Source organism: Podarcis filfolensis (genome assembly GCF_964270895.1).
Source record: "Podarcis filfolensis genome assembly, chromosome: 16".
Lineage (NCBI taxonomy): Eukaryota > Metazoa > Chordata > Lepidosauria > Squamata > Lacertidae > Podarcis > Podarcis filfolensis.
The window spans coordinates 26,821,638-26,835,790 of NC_139620.1; the positions used below are offsets into that span (position 1 = coordinate 26,821,638).

At 46.7% G+C, this 14,153-nt stretch overlaps 1 protein-coding gene across 2 annotated transcripts in view; it reads right to left on the minus strand.

Annotated features, from left to right (window-relative positions):
- Nucleotides 1-14,153, minus strand: part of MED15 (mediator complex subunit 15) — a 31,215-nt gene that overhangs the window by 14,539 nt on the left and 2,523 nt on the right. For both annotated transcript variants that reach the window (XM_083590027.1, XM_083590026.1), the window contains exons 2-7: nucleotides 9,751-9,838; nucleotides 7,598-7,649; nucleotides 5,501-5,530; nucleotides 3,936-4,139; nucleotides 1,942-2,201; nucleotides 779-1,078 (exon numbers count right to left, since the gene is read on the minus strand). In XM_083590027.1, coding sequence (XP_083446153.1) covers nucleotides 779-1,078; nucleotides 1,942-2,201; nucleotides 3,936-4,139; nucleotides 5,501-5,530; nucleotides 7,598-7,649; nucleotides 9,751-9,838 — 934 coding nt within the window. The remainder of the gene's footprint in view (nucleotides 1-778; nucleotides 1,079-1,941; nucleotides 2,202-3,935; nucleotides 4,140-5,500; nucleotides 5,531-7,597; nucleotides 7,650-9,750; nucleotides 9,839-14,153) is intronic.

A 14,153-nucleotide genomic window follows, 5' to 3' on the forward strand; every position in this document is an offset into this window, starting at 1 on the left:
GGAAACAAAACAAAGGGAATTCTGCACAGATCTGGGTTGAATCAATCACACTTAAACGTTTATCTTAAAATTGGACACACACCCGTCTGGACACACACTTGCTCCCTTGCCTCCTACACCTCTGTGACTTAGGTGCCAGGCTTATGACCTCTGTATGGCATAGACAGAGAGATAGAAATAAATAAAAAAATAAATGTATGTTTACAAAGGCTGGAGGACCAAAGGAGCTGCATTTCACTCTTAGCCTGAAACATAAGCCAGCTCTTAAAGCCCTGCTATAAATATCCATAAATTAATAAATTTTGCAAGATTTAACTGCAAGAACTGAAAAAAACTTATGAGGGACATTGCAATATTCTGGATCATTTCTGCACCTATAAGGAGGGCTAGGAACTTTTTCTTCTTTCTAAAAAGAAAAAAGAGGAGGGAACAGAATAGATTCTCAAGGCTCTTGTAGGAATTTGCATCCTGCACCACTGACTGCTGTTGTACTGCTGCTGCTGTACAACTTGGCACTGAAGAACACAAGCTAAAAAGCAGCAGCACAGAAGCCAGCGGTGGGGAAGGAAGCAGCAGCTACAAAGCAAGCCCTGCAACTGAACTGCACCCCTCTTGGCCAAAGGTGGGCTGGAGGGGAAGGAGCTGGTGCCAGACACCACAGGCTCCCTCCACCCAGTTTGGTCTGCTCCTCTTTGGCAGAGAGCCCTCCCCAAGATCCCCTGAGCCCATGTGAGCTGCCTCCTCTGCACCTGACCCATTCTTGTTATTCTATACTTACCTGCATGACTTTAATCTGTTGGGCTGTGAGCATGACCTGACCAGGGATCTGCCCTGGGATTGTCTGTGCCTGAGACACTACTGGCTGCGGCGGCTGAGCTTGTGCAGCCTGTTGCTGCTGCATCTGTTGCATCTGCTGCTGCATGACCTGCTGCGATGGGGGTGGCTGTTGTTGTTGTTGCTGTTGCTGCTGCTGCTGTTGTTGTTGTTGTTGTTGTTGCTGCTGCTGCTGGGCCTGTATGGCCTGAACTTGCAACTGTTGCATTTGAGCAATCCGCTGCAGTTGCTGCTGCTGCTGCATCTAAAACCAGGAAAGGGTTGGAAGACATTTGAAACTACACAACAGGTAAGGCTAGCCAAGAAAGGAAACAGGGGTGGGCTGAGTGAAAAGGCCGCAGGCAGACAGCCAACGAGAATGGATGTCCATCTCTCTCTGCCTCCACCTTTGCTCTTCACACACACCGACAACCATCATGTCCAAGCAACCTCAATTCATTCAGACCCTTTGGTCTACAACAGGAATGTGGAGCCTTCCATTTTCTAGGCCTCCCAAAAGAAAATGAAGCAAACCGGCTGCACAGGAAGCAGGAAGTGTTCTTGGCTGGCGGAGTTTCCTTGCTGCACACAGCAAACGGAAAAGGTCCCTTTCTCAGCATGCAGCAAGGAAGCCGAGGGAGGGAAGATGCCATGTGGAAGGTGGGTGGGGTTTGGGCATATTTTCGGACATATAACCCCAAGGTAATTTGGCCCTTTGTGTGTGTGTGTGTGTGTGTGTGTGTGTGTGTGTGTGTGTGGCAGGCAGAAGACCCTCCCTCCTAATCCCAGTCTACAATATCCCGCTACATTCATGGACAGACAGTGGTCAATGTCTCTTCAAAGGGGGGGGGGTCCATTCCATTCCCACCCATGCACTCCTCCTCCTCAGTCTCAGTTAAACTCCTCTCTGGGTTCACCTGTGAAGTGGCATGTGTTAATGAGGCCTGCTCCCCACACATTCAGCTCCTCATAGCAATGAACAGGCTGCCAAAGCTTCGCTGTACATATCTCCCCTACATCCCTAGAGAAGGGTAACCGCTGCAGGCCACCAGATGCCCCACAGAAAGACGCTACAGCTCCAAAGCATCCAGCCTTCGGAAGCCACAGGCCACCCCCCCCTCTCTTTACCTGCTGCTGGTTCTGCTGATGCAGTTTCAGCATGTGCTGCTGCTGGGCTGCCTGCATCTGCTGCTGTTGCTGTTGCTGCTGCTGCGCCACGGCTGCCGCCTGCTGCTGCTGCACCGCCTGGAATTGCTGCTGGATGGCCGTCTGCTGGGCCTGGAACTGCTGCTGCTGCAGCGCTGCCTGCTGTTGCTGCTGCGCCTGTGCCTGCTGCTGCTGAAACTGCTGCTGCTGTTGCTGGGCCATCTGTTGCAGCTGGAGCTGGGCTGTGGGGCAAAGGAAGGGGAAGGGAGGAGCCATGGGTGTGCGGCAGGAGGCTGGCAGGGCCCTCAGAGAGGGGGCAGTCAGCAGCTGGGGCTTTTCTGGGCAAGGTCACCTCAGAGCCCAAATCCAACCATCAGGCACAGCCCGACTTCAGATTTGGACTTTGCAGTAACTGCAATCTGGAAAGCAGAATACAGGATTAGAAGAAAGCCACTCTCACCCAATGGACAGGAAGCAAGAAACAAAGAAAACGGGCCTGAGCCTGTTTAGCAGATGAAGGTGAACACTTTCGCTCAGCCAACAGTGACTTCTGCAGTTAACTGGCAAGGATGGATCCTTGTGGCTGCCTGAAAAGGCCCACATTCATGGAGGGTAAGCGCCTGATCTGCCTGTACAGGAGTTGCCAGACAGAGCAGCCAAGAAGGACAAGAGAATGGATGGGGAACATCTGGCCTGCGGGCCAATCTTTTACTGCAAGCCATGGCCATCAGCTAATGGGTAGGAGGACAGGGCTGAATCCTGCACTGGACTGTGCAACCTAAGTGGCAGGGTTAAAGCCTTTTCCATTCTCCTTTGAGTGGGCTGTGGTGGTGCCCAACTGCCGCCACCTGCCTGCTTAAAGGAGGAGAGGATGCTTCAGCCCTGTCACAATGACATCATTGATAAGGATCTTGGCTGTGGAGCCAAAAGGGGTTCCCCACCCCTAGGCTAAATAGACAAGGAGACAGGCGTGGGGGTGTCTCTGATGGACGATTCCTCTGCTGCAGCTAAGACCTGCTAGTCTCTACACCAGGCTCTGTAACCCAGCAGCATGAAAGGATAGTTGTGAAACGGCACTGGCTCTGCCCGCTTTCGCCCGCCTCTCCAGCTCAGAAATGGATAAGAGAAGCAGGTGAAGTGAACGGACTCTTCCTTAACTCGTCACATGGCACTCGGAGAAAGAAGATGAGACAGGGCTAGATGGGGTGAATCAGCTTGTCCTGGGAACAAACCATCTTTGTACATGGCTAAAACAGAGCCATAGACAGCATCTTAAAAAGCAGAGACATCACCTTGCCAACAAAGGTCCGTACAGTTAAAGCTATGGTTTTCCTAGTAGTGATGTGTGGAAGTGAGAGCTGGACCATAAAGAAGGCTGATTGCCGAAGAATTGATGCTTTTGAATTATGGTGCTGGAGGAGACTCTTGAGAGTCCCATGGACTGCAAGAAGATCAAACCTCTCCATTCTGAAGGAAATCAGCCCTGAGTGCTCACTGGAAGGGCAGATCCTGAAGCTGAGGCTCCAATACTTTGGCCACCTCATGAGAAGAGAAGACTCCCTGGAAAAGACCCTGATGTTGGGAAAGATGGAGGGCACAAGGAAAAGGGGACGACAGAGGGCAAGATGGTTGGGCAGTGTTCTTGAAGCTACCAGCATGCGTTTGACCAAACTGTGGGAAGCAATGGAAGACAGGAGTGCCTGGCGTGCTCTGGTCCATGGGGTCACGAAGAGTTAGACACGACTAAACAACAACAAAACAGAGCCAGAGAGCAAGCTCTCTGCCATCTGCTCCTATTTTTATAGGGGGTTGAAGGGATTCCTCCCAAGGGAATTCCCTCAGCATGCTCCAAAGCAGGAAAATCCCCCCGCCCTGGCCCGAACCTGTCGGCTTCCCATTTGGTCTTTGGGGAGAGTCACAGTCCCAGGGCCAAACCGCTTAGCACCCAGGGAAGAGCCAAGACTCCGAACACTTACTTGGCTGGGAAGCTGCTGAGATGCCTGGAATGCCACGGGGGGCCATCCCAGCTGCCCCTGGTGCCGCCTGCTGCCCCTGAAGGCTCATCTGCTGCCCCATGGGGGGCCCGAGCACACCCATCCCCTGGGGGCGAGATGCCATGCCCATGCCTGCTGCTCCCGCAGGTGGGCCGCCTGTCAGGGTCTGCAAGGCATTCATGGGATCTGTGGAGAAAAGATGGATCCCTGAGAAAGCCCCATGGAGATAGGCAGCGATGCGCTGAAAGGAGCTGACCCCTGGGCTCAGCTGTTCACCCCACCACTAGTCCCAGCAGCCGCACAATGACCTCAGCCCCATCCAGCAAGCTGGGCAGAGGGGGGAGGGGTCAACTTTGTTTTTGCAGAAAGCCTTGAAAAACTTTCAGAATTACTCGCTGGTTTCAGCTTCTCTCTGTTTTCTTTTTTAACCTTTTCTTTTTTATACATACAGTGGTGCCTCGCAAGACGAAATTAATTCGTTCCGCGAGTCTTTTCGTCTTGCAATGTTTTTCGTCTTGCGAAGCACGGTCCGTCGCAACTGCACCTCTTCAAGCGGCTTTAAGAAAAAAGGAAACAAACTCGCAAGACATTTTCGTCTTGCGAAGCAAGCCCATAGAGAAAATCGTCTTGCGAAGCAACGCAAAAAACGAAAAACCCTTTCGTCTTGCACGTTTTTCGTCTTGCGAGGCATTCGTCTTGCGAGGTACCACTGTATATTTTTAAAATAAATTTTTCTGTTTTACAATTTAAAGTACTCCTTTTTGCATCCTTGAGATATCATCAATATCTTAAGGATGTAAAAATGAGTACTTTAAAATGTAAAACAGAAAAATTAATTAAAATACATATTAAAAAAGAGATATTGATGACTTCCCTTCTTCTGTTTCCATGGTTCATTTTACATGCCATAAATGCGTGCATGTTTTACAAAAAATATACCATTCAGTATTCCACTATTACATCCATCAAAACTTATTTACACTGTTGAATTTATCTAAAAATGCTGCCGGCGTTTTCAGCTGTACACACTTATTTTCCATATATTCAATAAACTTTTTTGAATCTTCTCTAAATGTATGTTCTTCTTGTTCTCTTATTCAATGTTAAGTCTGCACATATTCTGGCAACTTAAGTTGCCAATTCTTCTTTGGTTAGGACCTCGCTCGTTTTAAATTTTGAGGCTAACAAAACACGGGCTGCAGTAGTGGCATACATAAATAACCTTTTCTGACAACTGGGAATTTCAGTCTGAATTATCCCCAACAGAAAGGACTCTAGGGTTTTTTTTGGGGGGGGGGGGAGCACTTTAAAACATTTTTTTTTAACCTTTTCTGTCACTGCATTGATCAGATAGAACAGAACCTGGGCCTGTCTGTGTGTCACATTTGCTTGCGACTGAGCTCTGGCAGGAAATCCAGCACAACGAGGAGACATGCCCCTTACACACCCATCCACACCCACAGAACAGGAGTCAGAGTCCTCGGAAAGAGTTCTTAAGGTAAGACATATAAAAAAAAAATGTAAGGTGAGGAAGGAGCCCTTCTTACCACTGACTGAAGCCTGGGACTTCTTGTTGTCTAGGAAAGAAAACAACAACAACAACTGAAAAATTGTGCAGGCACATTTAGGCAAGAAAAATATTAGTCTAATTGGAATAAACAGCAGATTGGGGGTTGGGGGGGAAGAATCAAACCAAAGAGTTACACATCAGACAAGTGGGTAAATAAGTAACCAAACACACCCCTGTGTTGCAAAGAGAATGTCAGCAATGTCTAGGCAACAAAATGACCATGTACGTATGCAATAGACAATCTTTACAGAACTCCTTCAAACCAAAACAAGTACAAAATGAAATCTTTAGTCTCAAAGTCTCTGAAAACCTTTAAATGAAGCAAGGTACCAGACTTTGTACGATGAAAGACAAGCTGTGAAGCTTTGTGTATTCAGCAAAACAGTGATTCCGGATATTGACTACTGTTTCATCAGAATTATTTGAGACTAAAGATTTCATTTTGTACTTGTTATGGTTTGAAGGAATTCTATAAGGTGGGTAAATAAAGCAGAGGGAGGGGTTTGGGGATAGTTTTTTTGTTTTTATACAAATACAGTGGAACCTTGGTTTACGAACTTAATCCGTTCCAAAAGTATGTTCTTAAACCGAAACCGTTCTTAAACCGAGGTGCGCTTTCCCTAATGACGCCTCCCGGTGCCGGTGCCCTTCCACCATTCAGATTCCTTTCTTAGTCCGAGGTAAAGCTCTCAAACCGGGACACTATTTCCGCTTTTGCAGAGTTTGTAAACTGAATCGTTCTTAAACCGGACTGTTCTTAAACCGAGGTACTACTGTAAACCTTTTAAGTATTTATCTTATAAAGGTTGTATTAACTTAAATCCTACTCAGAGTTGACACACTCAAATAAATGGACCAGTTAATCCTGTCCATTAGTTTCAGTGAATCTCCTCTGAGCATGCCTCATTTCCCCCCAGATTTTTAAAAAATAAAATTTTTATTGGTTTTCCAAACTTCATACTTCAAATACATATTATATTACATTCTACATTTATAGTTTGCTCCTACGAGCTGACTTCTCTCCTTCCTTCTTCATGTCACTTTGGGTTTTTCGCATTGTCTTTATCCATTCTATATATTGTTCTTCTACTTACACATTTGTCCATGTATTGTCTGTATATAAATAAGCCCTTCTATATATACAATTCATGTTGTCTATCCATATATTATTTGCCACTACCATTGGTTACTTTGATTACATTGTACATTGTATTTCTTATTGTTATTATTATTCCCATAAAAGTATTTATGTTACACGTTATGAGGTTCATTTCAATTCTACTGGTTTCTCTATTTCACACACATCTTTCCTATATTCAACATAAATTTCTTCCATTCTTTTTGGAATGTTTCATCGCCCTGTTGTCGAATTTCCCCCGTTAATTTGGCTATTTTTGCATACTCCATTGCCTTCTGTTGCCAATCTTCCACTGTTGGCAATTGCTGTTGTTTCCAGACCTGTGCTAACAGTAGCCTTGCCGCTGTTGTTGCATATAGGAACATTTCCCTCCCCCCTGCTTTTTGAGGTCTTTATTATTTAAACTTATATACTGCTTGAATGTAGTAAAATCACCAAGCAGTTTACAATAAACCCTTTTCATCCCCTCATCCTATGTAGTTTTAGAATTGGTAGTATTTTATTTGATAAGAATAAACCAATTTTTTTAAAAAACTAGCAACCTTGGGAAAAAGAACTCCCCCGCCCCCGAGCTGTCAGCAAACAAAGTGCTAGCGCCCACAAATCAGAACGGGATTACTTTCACTTTCTAGCAGAAAGTATTTGTCTGTTGTACTGTATTTAAAAGAGCTGTATCTTTGTAGACTTGAGACTGTTTCAACATCAAACACTTAGAAAAGCCGGATATAAAAATACTATTTGTATCAGTGTGATGTTCAGGAAATCAAGAATTTCATGATTGCTGTTCCTGTGCCACTGAAACCAACCCCTCCATTCCGTCCTCTTTCCTTAGCTAATGCTTTTTTGTATCCCACTCTTCCCTGCCCCGACGGTCCCCCCCTCCAAGATTCAAATGGCCAACAAGCGCTTTCCACAAACAGGCATGAGAGTACTCACGGATATCCCGAAAGTGGATGATGAGTCTTGCCACCAGGGAAAGATACTCCTCCTAAAAGTTAAGAGAAATGAAAGTGCATTTTAGAAGCCAGGGAGGGAGGGTTGGAGGGCAGGGTGCCTCTGACTCATTTCCTCCTCCTCTCCCTCTAGAAGAGCAAGAGAGCCCCCGCGCTGGCAGAACTGAAAGGGCAGGGTGAGGTCTGCATAAAAAGATCACTGTATTCAACTGCAGAAAGGGAATGCTTAACTGGGCAGCATGTAAACATCAAAAATAAAAATGGAATAACTGTGCCAGGCAGAAAGCCAAAATGCAGAAGGGGTAAGGCACAAATCCCTTGAAGGGACATGGCTCAAATTTTAACATGCCACCAGGGGTGGGGGGGAAGGGGGGGACCAACACCTATCAAGGCAAGGGTCAACTTTCCCAGCTCGCCAGACACAGAAAAGCATCACCTGGACCCATATGCCCATTGCTGCGGTAGTCATTCCACCTACACAGCAGCAAATCAGAGATGGGGCAGGGTGTGTGTGTGCACGTGTCTGCAAACAGGGTGTACACATGATGCATGTGGAGTGATGGGGGGAGGGGACGGATGGACAAAGGAAGATGCTAGCAAACTTCCCACTATAGTCATACCTTGGTCTTCGAACAGCTTAGTTCTTGAACGTTTTGGCTCCCAAACGCCACAAACCTGGAAGTGACTGTTCTGGTTTGCGAGCTATTTTTGGAAGCCGAACGTCTGATGGGGCTTCCGATTGGCTGCAGGAACTTCCTACAGCCAATCAGAAGCCGCGCTTTCGTTTCCGAACATTTTGGAAGTTGAACGGACTTCTGGAATGGATTCTGTTCGACTTTCAAGGCACGACTGTACCCAGGCCCTAAGGAAGTCAGACTATCTTCCACCAGGGCTAGGGCCTTTTCAGTGATGGCTCCGACCTGATGGAATGCTCTGTCCCATGAGACTAGGGCCTTTCAGGATTTAACCTCCTTCCGTCGGGCCTGTAAGACAGAGCTATTCCACCTGGCCTTTAATTTGAATTCAGCCTGATCTTTTATTTCCCTTCTCTTCCCTCTCCTTTTATGAAGATTACCTGCTCTGAGACCCCACAGCTTAATTCTCCCATGGCCTCCTCGCTGGCCCAAGTAGGACTAATTCAGCCAGCTAGCCCTGGTGACTATCTAATGCTTATTGGATGGATTTCCCCCAAATTGATTTTTGAACTTTGAATTTTATTGTTATTGATGTTTTTATACTGTATTTTATGCTGCTTCTATGTTGTATTACAATTAAGTTTTTAAAATTTGTTGTTAGCCGCCCGGAGCCCGGTTTTCGGAACCAGGAAGGGCGGGGTATAAATAAAAAAATATTTTTATTTTTATTATTATCTGACTAGTGAAACACAGGGGAAACTGCAACGACTCCAGAACCAGCCACAGCGAAAAAAGACGCCTCTCCCCCACCAGCCTGTAGTGTTTTGCAGGGAACAGGAGAGGTAGAAGATACAATGGGAAATGGCTGAAGCTCCCACATAGAGCATCTCCTATGCATGCAGAAGGTCGCAGGTAGGGCTGGGAAGGAACCCTGCCTGAAAACCTACACAGCTGCTGCCAGTCAGTGTAGATGATACTGAGTCAAGTGGACCAAGGCAGTTTCTGTGTTTGCCCCTGTGGGAAAGATTTGGGACTGGAAGGGGACATGGTGTCTTCCACTTGGGCAGAGCTGCAAAGCTTATGAGGAAGGGAGGGACTAACCAAGGAAGCCACAACTGTTCATAGATGGGCAACTGGCAGAAGACGGGATGCCCACCACGGAAGTGAAACCAGCTGTTCTGACAGTCACCTGCCCAGCCAGGATTTCCCACTTTCCTCCTTCACTCCATAGTGGGAAGGGCAGGAGCTCAGGAGGTTGCATGCAGCAGGTGCCAGATCCAATCCTTGGAAGCATCTCCAGGAAGGGCTGGGAAAGACAGCTTGCCTGAAACTCCAGAGAGCAGTTGCTGCCAGCCAGGGTCATCAGTTCTGAGTTAGCTGGACCAAGGGTCTGACTCCTTGGAAGAGGGCAACTGGTGCTTCAACCCCAAAATCGCTAGAGCCTGGACCTTCTCTCTCTCCTGCCTGCCCTTCACTTTCACCCTTGGCTCCTTCTCCTTACCCGTGATTTGGCCTTCAAGAAAACGTGGTTCTCCATCTCTTTGCTGCTCTTATTGTGAGCCACTCCAGCATTCCGCATGCTATCTTCACTGCAAGAAGGAAAAGACAGAGAGCAGCTGAAGCACCAGAATCACAACCGCACGGAAAGGAGGCACCTTGAAAACAGGGCCCACTCCACAGGCTATTTCTGTTCAGCCCTTCTGTGGGTGAAGTTCAGTTTCTTTTGAAAGGCGGAGGCCCCGGCCCAACTTCAGAAGAAATCATACAAGTGCATCAACCCCACAACACTCGCTGACGCACAAGCAACCCACAAACACACTTCCACACCTGCCCCAACAGGACTTTAGCTTTGTCTCTTCTGGGCACAGGTTCTCCCTTTTCTTATAGGTAAAGGTACCCCTGACCGTTAGGTCCAGTCGTGGATGACTCTGGGGTTGCAGCGCTCATTTCGCTTTACTGCCCGAGGGAGCCGGTGTTTGTCTGCAGACAGCTTCCGGGTCATGTGGCCACCATGATTAAGCTGCTTCTCGCGAACCAGAGCAGTGAACGGAAATGCTGTTTACCTTCCCACCGGAGCGGTTCCTATTTATCTACTTGCACTTTGTCGTGCTTTCGAACTGCTAGGTTGGCAGGAGCAGGGACCGAGCAACAGGAGCTCACCCCGTCATGGGGATTCGAACCGCCGACCTTCTGATCAGCAAGCCTTAGGCTCAGTGGTTTGGACCACAGCGCCACTCACGTCCCTTTCTTGCAGGTAGCAGGAATTAAATATTTTATTAATTTTTATTTATTGATGATATTTCTAAGCTGCTTAATATCCAGAATCCCCAAGCAGTTTACATCAAACAACTGGGGGTTGTTTCCAGTGACATGGTTCCATTCCCACAAGCAAACTTCCCCTTCTTGGGGGACCCTCTGTATCAGATTTTGCAGGCACCAAGGGAGAGGAGAGGAAATCCAGGATGCCCCTCCCCAAACAACATCAGAGGCACCCCCAAAAGCCAACCTTTAAATACCTGTGCGACAAAAGGCACAGTGAAATATCAAGTAAAGGTTCCGGAAAACGAAAGCAGTGCCAGAATAGCCTTGACACCTATGCTGTCACAAAAGCCGTGGCACCACTGTTCTGATGAGCCGAAAGCAATAGGCTCTATCCTCACCTGCAGCCCCTACTCACAGCAAGAGAGAGGCCCAAGCCCCACCCCAGCAGCACGAACCCCTCCCTTATGTTTGGGCCCAGCCATGCCACAGGAATATCAGGCAGGATGGAACCTGCGGAAGGCAAGAGGAGCAGACCAAGAAGTTGTAGGCTGGAGAGAGACAAAAAGCAGCTAGGGCTCCCCTTCCCAGAACGCCCGCATCTTGGCCACCAACTATAGGCTGAACTGTTTTTTTCACTTCTGTACAAGGAAGGCATATGGCGAAGATGCCCTGTCACCCTTCAGAATTCAAGCCCACTCCCCTTTCTCCTTCCCCTAAGATGCAAAACCTCATGCTTGGTCTGTCTTCTTGCTGGGAGCCACCAGCCTGTTCCAGGGGGGGGGAACCCTAACTCATTTCCACCCCCCCCAAAAACACCTTCTGGTAGGGAGAGGACATTTCTCAACCCTCCACCTAGTCACTCAGGACACAGCTGTTTGCATAAAGAGGGCAGAGCTTATTTAATATTATTGTTCTGTATAATACCTGTAAAAAAAAAAAAAAAATAGGAGCCACGCCTGAGAGGTGCCCACAACCAATCAAGTACTTGACGGCTGACTCTCCAAATACAGACCCTTGAAAACAGCAGCAGTGAGCACTTTGCCCTTGTGCAGAGCTCCCAAAAGCAGGCAACTTTCACTGAACCCATCCCAAACCCCTGCACTCCAGGTGCCCCTCCGCCCCTTCTCTGAAAGTCCATTACATACAGATACCTTGTCTTTCACTCCCCACTAAACATTCTTAAGTTACCTCTCTTTTGTGGGCTAACTGCTCAGAGGGTTAGAGGAGACTGATTGGGGGAGAAAAGGTGTGAGGGGAACCCTCTCTTGCGAGACACAGGGTCTCAGCCAGCAAGCCTTAAGGTAATGGCTCGGAATAAAAGCAAAGCCTTGATCAGGAGAAGAGCGACATCCTTATTCTACGCATAAGGAAAATCCAATAATAATCCAATACTAAATCAAGTTTACTTGAAAAGCAACCTAAGGAAAACAAGCTCAAATGAAATATACAATAAGGTGAAATATGCATAAAGAGGATATAATTAATGTAGAATAAATGATGTGCTCTATTAAGAGACATTTACATCTGTTTTATCTGGTTCTTTAGGAAAGGTCATAATGAAATGATAGAGACAAGGGGCAATGGGGACTTATGGATTACAACTCCCATCGGTCTTGACCAAGCAACATTTGGTGGTCCACAGGTCAGCCGTCCCCAGTCTTCTATAATAAAAAGATTTTCACATCAATATTTGCAATAGAGAATTGGGGGAGAAGAGGGAAAGACATGGAACTCTTACCATTAAAATATTTTTGTCTTTCTTACAGGTTCCCTTTTCCTGCAAGAAGCCCTCCCCCCGCCACAATGGCACCCCCCAATTCTTAGCATTCTGTGGCAATTTGAGTAGCAGTAACTCTGAGGGTGCTTTTCATCGCCCATGGGTTAATTTTCTTTTTTTAAAAGGATCCATGGAATCGCCACAGAGATATATATATATATGAGAATGATTTTGTGCTTTTACTTTAAGATGTTCACGGTTAGCAATGTACATATGTGTGTGTAAAAAAAACAAAACAAAAAAGGTTAGGTTGTTGGACAGGGAGGATTTCCCTGTCTCTTGTTTCTTCACACACCCTTTCCCTTTGCTGTTACTTTTGTATTTCACCTGACAAGGAGAGAAACAAAATGGAAATATTTGCATGAAGGCTGAATGGAAATTTTTCCATATGCAGTGGTACCTTGGTTTGCAACCGTTTTGGATGACAACCACGTCAAACCCAGAAGTGCATTACAACCCCCCCTTTTTTTTGAGGCCCCATTGGCGAAAGCCTTGGGTTACAACCTGTTTTGGTTTACAACCGGACCTCCAGAACGGATTATGGTTGTAAACCAAGGTACCACTGTATATACCACTTCTTTTCGAGGTTCTAAAGACATTTAACATTGGAAATAATTTTCATTCTTGTGCTTTTGTACAATGAGTTAAACCAAGAGCAAAAGGTATAATGCATCTCTCTAAAGCAGAGCTTTCCAAACTTTTCATGTTGGCGACACACTTTTTAGACATGCATCATTTCATGACACAGTAATTCAATTTTACTAGCAAACCAGAGGTTAAATCCTTTTCAGCCCCAGGAGGAGCATGGGGAGCATATGCGTGACACACCTCAGCCGACACACTAACGTGTTGTGGCGTGACACAGAGTTGGGAAAGCTCTGCTCTAAAGGCACAAAAGGCTGAGAGGGAACCCTGGAATCACGTAATATGAAGCCCAAGGATACTCCAGAACATCTCTTCTGCAAGAAGCTTTGCACTTGCTCTGCAGCCAAAACTTTGTCCGGAAAAGGAACATATGACCAGCTAAGATATACTGACCTTTTTTGGTTTTGTTGTAAGTCTTTTTGACTGTTGCTTTCATTTTCCCTTTCTATTACTTGGATGTTTGGCTTCGCTGGCTTAAAAAGATACTTCTTGCTAAAAACACCTTATCGCTATGTGTTTAATAGGAACATTCCATCATTCCAATGCAAAACTGGAACAAAAGGCACCCAATACAACTTGTCCCAGACTGAACAATATTTCTTCTATTGACATCAAAAATAAATGATAAAATAGCCTTTCCAAGATGACTTCCACCCTGTCTACATCACACCTGTGTTGGATATGGTGCAAACTGGTACCCCATCAGAGCACACCAATACTGCAGCATGTTAATGACAGTCTGATGACAGTGCAGGACACAGAGCTTCCTCTCTGTCCTCGGCTTCCATACACTCAGAGCTCACACAGAAGATATCTGCTGATGAAAACTATAGAAGAGAAACACACATGGGAACCAAAGCACATAGCTAGCAAGGCAAAAGGTAAAGGACGCCCGGACGGTTAAGTCCAGTCAAAAGTGACTATGGGGTTGTGGCGCTCATCTCGTTTTTAGGCCGAGGGAGCCAGAGTTTGCCCACAAACAGCTTTTTGGGTCATGTGGCCAGCACGACTAAACCGCTTCTGGCGCAATGGGACTCCGTGCCAGAGTGAACGGAAATGCCGTTCACCTTCCTGCTGCAGCGGTACCTATTTATCTACTTGCACTAGTATGCTTTCAGACTGCTGGGTTGGCATAAGCCAGGACAGAGCGACAGGAGCACACCCCATCACGCAGATTCGAACCACCGACCTTCTGAACAGCAAGCCCAAGAGGCTCAGTG